Genomic DNA, 13,482 nt, shown 5'->3' with positions numbered 1-13,482 from the left:
AGGCATCTTGGCCCTTCTAATCCGTGCCGAACACACTCTCACCTAGCCCCACCTACCTGCACTCAGCCCATAACCCTCCATTCCTTTCCTGTCCATATACCTATCCAATTTTTTTAAAAAATGACAAATTCGAACCTGCCTCTACCACTTCTACTGGAGGCTCATTCCACACAGCTACCACTCTCTGAGTAAAGAAATTCCCCCTCATGTTACCCTTAAACTTTTGCCCCCTGTCTCAACTTACATCCTCTTGTTTGAATCTCCCCTACTCTCAATGGAAAAAGCCTATCCACGTCAACTGTATCTATTCCCCTCATAATTTTAAATACCTCTATCAAGTCCCCCCTCAACCTTCTACGTTCCAAAGAATAAGGACCTAACTTGTTCAACCTTTCCCTGTAACTTAGGTGCTGAAACCCAAGTTTTGGAGTTTTGTGACTCCTTCCTGACTTCTGAAAGATCCTTGGATTAAAATACCAGAATCCAACAGCAAGCTGGTGTAACTACTGCTAAAAGAAGTCATCACAGCATTATAAACTCCAGGAACTTATGAAACAGTTGAAGTGACCTTACTGCCGCATGGCCTGGTATGGACTGGGCAATTGAGGCAATATGCATTAGCTTCCTGCCAGTGTTGGGGTCAGTGATGTGACCTCAGCATCGACATCCAGACAAGGATCTGCTCCTAGGCAGCATGAGAAAGAGAAAGCAGAGTTGGTCATTGCGGGGTTCATACAATGGCAGACTGCTCAGATCCTATATGGTCTCTTTCGTCATCCCCCAGTGAATGTGACAGAAGCTGTGGTACCCCCCCTTCTTGTTGTTTAAATGCATTGCTCTCCTGAGCCGGAGATCTCCCCACAGTAACAAGCTCACAAGTAACTGCTGACCATGCATGTCTGAAGACAAGGCCCAGAGCAGTGCTGATCCAGGCAGAAGGGCAGAGTCCTGGGAGGTGCTGGGGAATTGACACGGTAAATGCTGACAGGATGGTTTCTCTCCTGGGGATATCTACAATTAGGGGACATGGTTTCAGAATTATGTCTTACACATTTCAAAATAAAGTGATTTTGTTTTTCTTCTCACAAAGGTCATGAATCTCTGTTAATTCCCTACCCTGAGATGCAGAGGCTAACATCAAATATGTTCAAAATGGAAAATGACAGACACAAGGTAGTTAAAGAGTAAGGAGGAAGGGCAAGACAGTGTGTGCTGAAGGTAAAATCAGTAATGATTTAACTGAATGGTGCAGCAGGGTCAAATGGCCAAAGGGCTGGTTGCTGCTTCTTATGTTCCTTCTGAACAGTGTCAGAGACCAATAAGTGTAAGGAAAATTAATGACAGGGAGCTGGAAACTAAGGGTTATCGTTGTTTTTGAAAGCATGTACACTAATGCCAGTTTCACCAGTGTAGAGCAGCAAATACATTACATTAACTACAAGGAGAGCAGGTAAACCACTGCTTCACCCAAAAGGTTGAATAGATCCTCAGATGCTGGCAAGTAATAGGATGAAGAGCATGTGAAAAGGGGAGTGATCACTAACAGAGAGGAGAAAGTGAACCAGGGTGCCACAGACAGAATGGCCCATTTGAATGCCAAAACAGGCTCATTCTTTCATCTCCACTGACTTCTGCTTCTCTTCTCATGGGACTTAACCTCAGGTAATGTGTAAGTCACTTCCATTGAGTGACCCTTTTAGGTGAGGTGCTGATTCATCCACATTTCATCCCATTGCACTTGGTGTTCACTTTGTTGTGAAAATTACGACCAAGTAAGTGCTCAGGAAGCTTAATGGTATGAGGGTGGATAAATCTCCTGGACCTGATGGAATATACCCTCGGGTTCTGAAGGAAGTAGCTGGAGAGATTGTGGAGGCACTAACAATGGTCCTTCAAGAATTAATGGATTCTGACATTGTACCAGATGACTGGTAAATTGCAAATGTTACTTCGCTATTTAAAAAGGGTGGGAGGAAGCAGAAAGGAAACTATAGACTTGTTAGCCTGACATCAGTGGTTGAGAAGTTGTTGGAATCGATTGTTAGGGATGAGCTTACAGAGTACCTGCAGGCACATGACAAGATAGGCCAAAGCCACCATGGTTTCCTGAAAGGAAATCCTGCCTGACTAACAGACTTGTGGCTAAATTAGCCGATGATACAAAGATAGGTGGAGGAGCGAGTAGTGTTGAGGAAACAGAGAGCCTGCAGAGAGACTCAGATAGTTTAGGGGAATGGGCAAAGAAGCGGCAAATGAAATACAATGTTGGAAAGTGTATGGTCATGCACTTTGGTGGAAGAAATAAACGAGCAGACTGTTATTTAGATGGGGAGAGAATTCAAAATACAGAGACACAAAGGAGTCTTTGTGCAGGATACACTAAAGGTTAACTTCCAGATTAAGTCAGTGGTGAAGAAGGCCAATGCAATGTTGGCATTCATTTCCAGAATTATAGAACATAAGAACCAGGATGTGATCTTGTGTATCTGTAAGGCACTCGTGAGACCACACTTGGAGTATTGTGTGCAGTTCTAGGTTTCTTATTTTAGAAAGGATATACTGATATTGGAGAGGGTTCAGAGAAGATTCACGAAATGATTCCAGGAATGAGAGGGTTACCATATGAGGAACATCTGGCAGCTCTTGGGCTGTATTCCTTGGAGTTCAGGAGAATGGGGGGGAGATCTCATTGAAACATTCCAAATGTTAAAAGGCCTGAACAGATTAGATATGGCAAAGTTATTTCCCATGGTAGGGGAATCTAGGACAAGAGGGCATGACTTCAGAATTGGAGGACATCCATTTAGAACAGAGATGCGGAGAAATTACATTAGTCAGAGGGTGGTAAATCTGCGGAATTTGTTGCCACAAGCAGCTGTGGAGGCCAAATTATTGGGTGTATTTAAGGCAAAGATAGATAGGTTCTTGATTAGCCAGGGCATCAAAGAGTATGGGGTGAAGGCAGGGGAGTAGGGATAACTGGAAGAACTGGATCAGCCCATGGTTAAATTGTGGAGTTGACTAGATGGGTCGAACAGCCTACTTCTCACCCTATATCTTATGGTTTTCTGGTCTTATGTTGTCTTCTCTCCACTAAAGAGAGAAGCTGCACACTAGCTGAGTGGTTGCAGAGATATTTCATGCAACCCCCACCTCAAACTTAGGCCTTCCTACTAACTGGCATCGTCTCCCCCTCCGGTCAATCTCTCTGCCAGTGCTGCATCTAAGGCTAATGCGAGTCTGAGTAACAGTAGCTTATCTTTCCAAGCACTTTGCAAAAGCCCAGATTCAATACCAATTTCAGATATGTAGCCTTCTGTGTCAAAATAGTCTGGTTCTCATTCAAGATGAACACATTATTTCAAGACAGCACGGAATAGGCTCTTTTGGCTCACTGAGCCCCACCAAAAGAGCTCCCACCAACTTACTGATTCACTCCTAACCTAATCATATGACAACTTACAATGAGAAATTAGCCTACTAACTTGATTTGGACTGTGGGAAGAAAGCGGAGCATCCCGAGGAAACTCACATGCAACACAGGACAAACGTAAACATTGTTCTTAGAGGATATAGAAACACAGAAAACCCTACAGCACAATACAGGGCCCTTGTCCCACAATATTGCGCCGAACATGTCCCTACCTTAGAAATTACTAGGCTTACCTATAGCCCTCTATTTTACTAAGTTCCATGTACCTGTCTAAAAGTCTCTTAAAAGACTCTATCATATCTGCCTCCACCACCGTTGTCGGCAGCCCATTCCACACACTCACCACTCTGCGTTAAAAACGTACCCCTGACATCTCCTCTGTATCTGCTCCCCAGCACCTTAAACTTGTGACTTCCTGTGGCAACCACTTCAGACCTGGGAAAAAGCCTCTGACCATCCACACGATCAATACCTCACACCATCTTATACACCTCTATCAGGTCACCTCTCATCCTCCGTCGCTCCAAGGATGCCAGAACTGAACTCCGAACTCCGACACCTCAAGCTACGCTACAGTGGTGCCCCAATTTTAATCTCTTCGCTGGCGATGCCTGCCCTGCTACATATTTCCAGCATTCGTGTTTATTTCAGATTTCTAGCTGTTACTGTGTTCTCTTTCTCAGATCCAGCAAGGACGCATTTGTTTGCTACTGTTTTCACTCCTCTCCCTCTGTTTACGCCTCCTCCACCCAATCTGAATCTACACCGGGGTGGACAGGAAGGCTCTATCATCGGTAGTCAAAACTGCCCAACACAAGCCTGGCACCTGCCTACCCACCATCAGGGACGTGTTGGAAAAGTGCCAGTAATGTCACGAAGGATCCCACTCACCCTGCTCACGGACTGTCTATCCCACTCTGATGGGGGAGGAGACTACTTAGCATTCATGCCAGGACCACCAGACTCAAAAACAGTTACTCTCCCTAAGCAGCAAGGCTTTTACACTTCTGTACAGGAAATGACATCAAACTATCGTGAATCTTGAATGTTTATTCTCTCCAGCTCTCCTTCTCTGCAACTTAAAACACTTGTTTATTCAGTTTTATTGGTTCTGATGAAAGACAGTTAATGTTAAATGTTAACTATCTCTCTCCGCAGACACTGCTTGACCTGCTGAATATTTCCAGCAATTTCTGCTAATATTTCATTTCTCAGTGCTTTTGAATTTTGTTAAAACTGCAGTCTTGCCCAGTTAAACTCCAGTAAGGGAGAAAAGAGTTAGAAAGACAGCAACACACACAAAATGCTGGAGGGAGTCAGCAGGCCAGGCAGCATCTATGGAAGAGTACAGTCAACATTTTGGCCCGATATGATTTCCAGCATCTGTAGATTTTCTAGTTTGTTATCAGAAAGACTGAGTTTTTAAAAAAGGAAACAAGTCTTGCGCAAAACACTATTACTATGATGATAGAGTTTCAAGTTCCCCTGAGCAGTGCTTTGTTCTCCTTCAATATTCCTAGGCCTAAAGTGTTAATCCTTCAGAAACAACTACAGAACACAGCCTTAGCAGCAAGATGAGCATGACGTCCCACTGAGCAGACAAACATTACAACCAATTGCAGAACCTACCACTGTTTCCTGAAGTTGGGGAGGGAGGTGGAGTTGCAGCTGTAACACTGTTTTTATCCCAAATGGTCTCTAAAATACCTGAAAAGAAAAAACATAACTGAGAAATTCTAACACTTGTGTGTAGAGTTTATTCATAAACATTAACTAGTGCCACAAAATTACCTTCATGTTGAATTTCAGATGAAGACCTACAAGCAGCAAAAGCATAGAACAGTAACAAGGTGAGCAACCATCACTTTCGATTTGGTTGTTCAACCTTCAAATTGGTGCTGACTGGGATAGGAGACTGTGGTTAGTGCTCTCTTTCACAAGATCCCTGGCAAAGAATTTAATTTTAATAGCAACATTGTCATTAACTCCAACACTCCAGTCCTACTGGATTTAGGCAACTTCCCAATAAATAGCAGGTCCAATTCTGTAACTCAGATTGTGTGACATATTCTCACATCCATGTTGTATGGTTCAAATACCAGAGATCACTACTGATGGGACAGCCAGACAACAACATTAACTGACAGACACTTGCCACAACACGCAATGGAAATTTTAGGAAGGTGCTGAATATTGGTAGCTTGGGTTGAGAGAGTTGATGATGCTGTGTTCACCGAGCTTGGCCATTAGCTTGCAGGTGTTTCATCACCAGTCGAGGTGACATCCTCATTGTGCAGTTGTTGGTGTTTCTCTCTCGGAGTGCTTGCATTTATATATACTCCTGTTCGCTTGATCAGTCCTGATTGACTAACCCTTCAGTTGATCTTTGAATTGCATTGGCTCCCATTTCCTTTGCTCCAAGAGGTTTGTTTATTTCAATATGCTTGTTTACAAAATTAACAGAAGAGAACAATGCTTCTAAATATTTTCATGCCTGCTTTGTGCTTGCCTGTGCCAGAACCTCCACAGTGTCTCAGTTAAAGTGGTCCTTCTTGGTCTTCGTACCGAGATCAGTGACAATGGATCATGTCTCCAAATTGCCACTGTGTTCCCATAAATTAATTGAGAGTTTACGTCCTGTCTAGCCAACATAGCTTTGTTGCAGTCCCCACAGATGATCCTGTACAGCACATCGTTTTTGTCGGTTGTCTTTACTGGTACCTTGGTTCTTGAGATAAGCTTTCTTAAAGTCGCTGTTGGTTTCTGAGCAATTGTGATGCCGTGAGGTTCAAGCAGTCAAATTGCCATTTTGGATATCATCTTGATGTAGGGCAAGGTCGCGTGTTTCAATGCATGTTGAGTAAGGTTTTTGCAATTTTCTCTCCTCAGTAAGCATCTCCTGATGAAATACAGTGGGTAAACATTGTTCAGGAGCACTTTTGCTTTATTCAGCTGCAGAGTGATGACAACAGAGTGAAGGAAGAGAGGGCGGCACAGCAAGTGTGAACATGAGTGCAAGTGTGTGAGTGAGGGCATGCAAGAGAGCTGGAGAGAGCATGTAAGAGTGAGAAAGTATGGAGACTAGTTCTGCCTTTTGTAGGAACAAACTTACGTATACACATCAGACTGTTGAATTTAGAGCCATTTGTATTTAGGGGTGTCCACAAGTTGGGCATTTGTAACCCAGAATGGCCTGTACTAGAACGGTTAGTAGAAAGTCACCATGAAACAGTAATCAAATCCTTTTTACTTTACCAAGTCTTGTGATGAATGTTGATTTAGCATTTCACAAAATGGCTACTAACATACTGGGGGCAAATGCATTTCACATTGCGCACCTCTTTGTTGAGGTTGCTAAATGGATCAGTACAAATGGACACAGCCAAAGTAGCTGCAACAAGAGGGAACTTTCCACCGCATCTTGATTCTGCCACTGCCTCCACAAATATCTATTTAACTTCGAAACACTCAGAAGACCGTTGCAAAATAGGAAGTTTATTGACCGTGAGAGGAAAACCACACGTGACCACTATGAAAGAAAATGTGTTTACAGTTAGAGCGATACAAGACAGATAGAGGCCCTTTGGCCCGCTGAGTCCAATATAAGACCAATACAACTAATTTGCAAAAGGGTGATTTGAAATACAGAGTAAGCACATTACATATGCAGAAACAATCCACACTACATTGAATCTACATCAATTATCATGGCTACTAATGCCTCTTACTGTTCCTGCCTTCACCTCCTTCTCTGGCAACTCATTTTTGATATCAACTCCTCTTTGTGTGAACAGTTTACCTTTCCAATCACCCTTAAACCTCCTCCCTCTCACCTTAAATCTATGCCCTCTAGTTTTAGACATGCTTCCCAATTTGGCAATTGATCCTGTCCATGCCCCTCATTATTTCAATATACCTCTTATATCACCTCTTAGCCTCCTATGTCTGAAGGAAAACATTGCAAGTTCAAGTTTATTGTCACCTGACTGTACATATGTACAACACAATGAAACATTTAGCAGGACCATGGTGTACCCATATAACATCACACACAGCAAATAAACTAAAATATTACCATAAATAAGTTAATAAATATAATTCAAAGTGCATGTGATGCATAGCACAGGTAAACAGTAACAAGTGACAAAATCTCAGTAGTGATGGATATTCATTAGTCTCACAGCCCGAGGGAAGAAGCTGTTACCCAGTCTGACAGTCCTCATCCAGATGCACCTGTACCTCCTTCCTTACAGTAGTGGGTCAGAGACTGTGGGATGGGTGGTAGGGATCCTCAACAATGCTTCAGGCACTTTGTTTGCAATACTCTTGGTAAATGTCACGGATGGGGGGGGGGAAGATAGACCCCACTGATCCTCCTGGCAGTTTTTACTGTCCTCAGTAGAGTCTTGCAACTTCCTTATCACATAATGATGCAGCCAAACTGGATACTCTCAACCGTGCCCCTGTAGAAAGTTGTTAGAATGGGGACAAGAGTCTTGCATGCCTCAGACACAGCCTATCCAATCTTTCCTTGTATCTGTAGCTCTCCAATTCAGGTAACATCCCCATGGGTCTTATCTGCACGCTCTCCAGCTTAATCACATCTTCCGTGTAGTGTAGCAACCACAAATGTATCAAGTTGCATTAGAATTTAAGTTAAACTCCATCTGTCATTCCCATGCCCAGACGATCAGTATCCTGTTGCAACCTTAGACAACCTTCTCCACTGCCCCTAATATCAAGTTTTGTGTAGCACAAAGACAAGAAAATCAAAGGAACACGCACAAAGTGATGGAATAACTCAGCAGGTCAGGCAGCATCTGATGAAGGGTCTCTGCCCAAAACATTGAATGTTTAGTTTTTCCATAGATGCTGCTTGGCCTGCTGAGTTCTGCCAGCATTTTGTGTGTGTTACCAGGTCTTATGTCTTCTACAGACTTACTAATCATGCCACTTACATTCTCACCCAGATCATTAACTTATATGAGAAACAACAGGGGAACCAGCAGCAATCCCTGTGGCACACCACTGGGAATATTGCTCCAATTTGAGGAACAACCCTCCTCAATCACCCTCTGCCTCCTACCACCACACCAATTTTGCATCCAGTTAGCAGATTCACCCTGGAAACCATGTGTTTTAACCTTATTGACCAACCTACAACATGGGACCTTATCAAAGACTTTGCTAAGGTTTGTGAAGACAACATCTACCACCTTTCCCTCATTAATCCCTTTGATTAGCTGTGCAGAAAACTCATTCCAGGGATAACATTTTCAACACAAAACCATGCTGACTATCCATAATTAGTCCTTGCTTTTCAAAATGCAAATCAATCCTGTCCTTCAGAATCTAGTAACTTTCCCACCACAGAGAGAAAGCTCAGTAGCCTGCAGTCCCCTGGCTTTTCCGCTGCCCTTCATAAATAAAGGCACAATCATTACAGCCTTCTAGTACCTAATGACGATACAAAATAATTTCTGCTAGGTGCCAGCAATCTCTTCCCTTGCTTCCATAATATTTAAGATGAATAAACAGTGGGGATTCATCCACCTTTACGTGTTTCAGGACCTACAACATCCCCTCCTCTGTAATGCTGATATGCTCCGGATTATCTCTCTTCCATCCCCTGGACGCACTAGCTTCCATGTCTTCCTTGATGGTAAATGCAGAGAAGTATTCATTTGAGTCTTGAACCGGAGAGGATAATTTCACTCAACTTCACTCACCCCATCACTGAACTGTTCCCGCAACCTATGGCCTCACTTTCAAGGACTCCTCTAATGTTCTCAATACTTATTGCTTATTTATTCCTTGTCTTATTATTATTATTTTTTATCCTTTGTATGTATTGTGAATACCTACAAAAATAAGAATCTGAAGTTTGTATATGGTGACATACACATCCTTTGATAATATATTTACTTTGAACTTTAAGATTTTGCCCATCTTCCACACACAGAGACACATGCACAACCACAATGATCCTTAAAGAGACCTACTTTCTCCCTAGCTACTCATTATAATTATAGAATCTTAAAGGAAAATTGTTTATTTTATCTGCCAGGGATATTTCGTGGCTGGTCCCTTTTTGTCTCCTTAATTTCCTTAAGTATACTCCTATATCCCTTATCAAGAGACTCAAAGGGACTTCCAAACACAGGTGTCATTTGAAACATTGACCAATGTGGTATTTCTGAAGTCTGCTCTGATTCGTGATGAGAAACAGGAGCAGCAGAAGACCAAGCAGCCCCAAGTCTGCTCTGTCCAGTGATATGACCGCAGCTGGTCTCAACCATTCACTCTCCTCCACTTGATTCATCCAAGTCATTAAGACAGATGATAAACTGCACTAGTCCCTGTGGTACCCATGAGTTATTGGTTCCAAAACCAGAGGTGACCTATTTACCCCAGTTCTCTTGCCTGTAGTTAGCTATACACCTCTCTATGCCAATATTGGATGCCTAACTCTCGTCTCCCCAAACAGATCCTTTGCTCTCCATTGAAGGAAAGTCAGCGAGTGCTGATAGGCAAAGGAAACACGTCAATGATAATATTAGAATCAGCCTAATTAAATTCAACATTATATCTAAAAAATAGGAAGTCACTATATTTAATAGATGCACTGGAGGAAATCTGTTCAAGAGGGAGCTGCACGATATGAGATCGACCTCCACTATGCTGCAGAGAACAAGCAGTAGCTGCAAAAGAATGAACAAGAAGATGACCCATCCTCTAACCACAGCCATAATTCACATTTGTCCAAACTGCATCAGAAAATATTAATCCTGGATTGCCTCTACAGCCACCTGAGGACCCATCAATAAGAGAACATCATACTCAACTCAAGTGACTGCACAACTACTACAGTGCCAATATATTACCCCCAATGCCATGGTTTCTTGTTCAGCAACCTTTCATGCACCAGCCAGAGAACACCTTCCAGAAACCCAGATATACTACATCTATGAATTCCACCCCGCATCCTCCCAGTCTGTTTCACCCTCAAAGAGCTCAAGGAAATTTTTGGAACATGATTTTCTTCTCATCAGATCATGCTGATTCTGCTTGACTGTCTCGTGATTTCCTTGTCTCTCTATCACCTCCTTAATAACAAGTTCCAACAGTTTCCAAATGATGCGTTAAGCAAACCTGACTACAGTTCCCTGTCTTCTTCTCCCAGCTCTTGAGTAACAAAATTAGATTTGCAGGTTTCTAATCATCTAGACCAGGGCTTCTCAACTCAGGGACAATGGACCCCTCCGTTAATGGTAAAGGTCCATGATATAAAAAAGTCTGGGAACCTCTGTTCCATAATCTAGAATATTTTAGTAGGCAACAACTGATGAATCCATTATCTCTCAAGCCACTTCCTCTGAGGCCCTACACCATATAATGATCTTTTAAAAATGTTAAAATAATCAACCATACAAAAACGCAGCTTGTGTAATATGGAAATTATTAATCATTCTGTTGATATTCAGTTACTACTGATTCAGCAGAGTAACAGTTAAAAGGTGTGCCTCCGAATAGAGTTCTGATGATTCAGTAATAAAGTCGGTTAACTGCAAAGTAGAGCACAGACAGTGCAAGAGTGAAGAAAATCAGAGCACCAAGGAACTCGGAAAAGAGAAGTGCAGAAATGTTGGACAGTACAGAGGTTACAAACATTATGGCCAGGCCCCAGTGAGACTTCAAACCAAGGGTGCAACTTGGAAGAATGCAGTGTTCCAACAATCACAAGCACAAGGCGAAGAGTGACTCAGGTGAGCAGATGTTTTGGAGAAGACCAGTTTATACAGAATGGAAGGTAAGAGCCCAGCCTGAAATGTGCCAGAATATTCTTAAGACCAGAATGTGGGTTTCAGTGCCAGAACAAGGTGGGGCAGATGAAGATTACATGATCAGCAGATTGTTAGAACTGCTTCCCAACAGTAAGGGGTCCACACTGTATCAGCAGTTAGTAGGTCACAATAACATAAAAATAGGAAGTTCATCAGCCTTCAGTTGCCCTTCCCCATTAGGTAAATCTCGGCTTTTTTTTTCAGAACCTTGGATATCTAACTATTGAAACTTTTTTAATATTAAGACTGAAAACATCACTTTTTCCAGTATCCATGTCCTTACTGGGGTAGTGGTGTTTTATATTTCCACTCAACTTTGAAAAAGCCTTGTAAATCACCAAGTCTAAGCAAACCAGAGAAATTAAAAAAAAAGGAACAAGAGTATCTCACTGAATTTCCCGCCAGTTTTGCACAATCCAGAATTGACTTATTGTTTATAGTTCCATCTATCACCACTTTGAATGTGTATTCAATAACTTTGACTCAAGAGTTCTGCAGGTAGAGAATACCAAAAGTTCTCAACCAATGAAGAAATCCTCTACCTTAGTGCTGATCCCCAACTCTGAAACCATATTCTGGATTCAATCTGCTCAACCTTTCATCATCTGGTAAGATTGCGAGACTTCCCTGAACTGCCTTCAATGGAAGAACACTCCATAATTATAAGCAGGTTATGGTACAAATGTGCAACAATTCAGTCCATACCTGTTCTCACAAGACCTGAACTACAAATGAACCTCCCTACTGTAGTAACACAGACCTGAACTACTTTACTTTTGTTAAAGGTACATACAGTAACAGGCACTTCCAGCCAAACAAGGCCATGTTGTCCAATTACACCCATGTGACCAATTAACCTATTAACCCTAGGTCTTTGGAATGTGGGAGGAAACCAGAGCACCTGGAGGGAACCCACACATTCACAGAGAGAACATACAAACTCCGTACAGAGAGTGGTGGAAATTGAATCTGGGTCTTTGGCACTGTAATAGTGCTACGCTACTGTGCTGCCCCAAGATTATTCTATGTGATGGATAAAATAAATTTTTCCTCAGATTAGTTTTGTTCACCTTCTGTCTGCATTTCCAACCCTTGACCAACCTACCAAGGGAAACATTTTCATTCTTCCTTTATCATCAATTTATTTTTCTGATGGATAAACTGATGAATGGCATGAGCATGATGGGCCAAAGGGCCTGTTTCTGTGCTATACGACTCTACAAGACATTGGACACACTGGCCATTCAGCCGAACCTTTCTCGTTACTTTCCTGTATATCCGTAACTTATTCACTTTCAAAATGCCCATCATTTCCATCCACACTTATTGAAACCTCCTGCCATTGCCTGATGAACCATTAATTCCCAGTATCATCCTTTGAGGGACTGGTGCCTGCTTACCCTTCATTTTCATTGCAACAGCTCGTTATCTGATTTATAACTAATTCTGCAAGTTGATGGCCACATTACCTGACGTTGAGTTAAAAGTGAAGAAACATATAAAATGCTTTTATTACAACCCACAACTCATTGACTTGCATACTAAGGTGAACAATCATATCTCTACTATTCCATGCAAGGGATCCAAAAAACACAATGTGAAGTAGTAGTAGAAGATTTTTTTGGTTGAGATCAATTATTCTATTACATGAGTGTAAAGTGGAATACAGTGGATTCTGATTAATTGGGCCATCAGTTAATCATGACAGCCTTTCATTTAGGCCAACTATTAAAGAACAAAAACTAATTGAAAAAACAGCTGGGATTCCTTTATTTGGGACACTATGTCACTTAATTGGTGCAGGAAACTGCTGCTGAACAGCTTCTAACCAGCATCAGTTGTGTGCAATTATATGGCAGTTAGATACTACATTGTATCAAGATCTCTGAAGATCTAACCTGGTCCCAACATATTGATGTAGTTATAAAGAACGCTAGATAACGGCTATACTTTATTAGGAGTTTGAAGAGATTTGGCATGTCAACAAATACACCCAAAAACTTCTATAGTTGCACCGTAGAGAGCATTCTGACAGGCTACATCACTGTCTGGTATGGAGGGGCTATTGCACAGGACCAAAAGAAGCTGCAGATGGTTGTAAATCTAGTCAGTTCCATCTTGGGTACTAGCCTACAAAGTACCCAGGACATCTTTAGGAAGCAGTGTCTCAGAAAGGCAGTGTCCATTATTAAAGACCTCCAGCAC

At 42.1% G+C, this 13,482-nt stretch overlaps 1 protein-coding gene across 4 annotated transcripts in view; it reads right to left on the bottom strand.

Moving 5' to 3' along the window:
* xpo6 (exportin 6) overlaps positions 1 to 13,482 on the bottom strand; it is a 164,106-nt gene that overhangs the window by 79,803 nt on the left and 70,821 nt on the right. For 3 of the 4 annotated variants that reach the window (XM_073060061.1, XM_073060060.1, XM_073060063.1), the window contains one exon: positions 5,063 to 5,140. The exons of the other annotated variant lie outside the window; for it this stretch is intronic. In XM_073060061.1, the coding sequence (XP_072916162.1) occupies positions 5,063 to 5,140 (78 nt within the window). The remainder of the gene's footprint in view (positions 1 to 5,062; positions 5,141 to 13,482) is intronic. 4 annotated transcript variants of the gene reach the window in all.

Source organism: Hemitrygon akajei, chromosome 11 (assembly GCF_048418815.1).
Source record: "Hemitrygon akajei chromosome 11, sHemAka1.3, whole genome shotgun sequence".
Taxonomy (NCBI): Eukaryota; Metazoa; Chordata; class Chondrichthyes; order Myliobatiformes; family Dasyatidae; genus Hemitrygon; species Hemitrygon akajei.
This window is presented reverse-complemented; position numbering and strand designations above follow the sequence as displayed.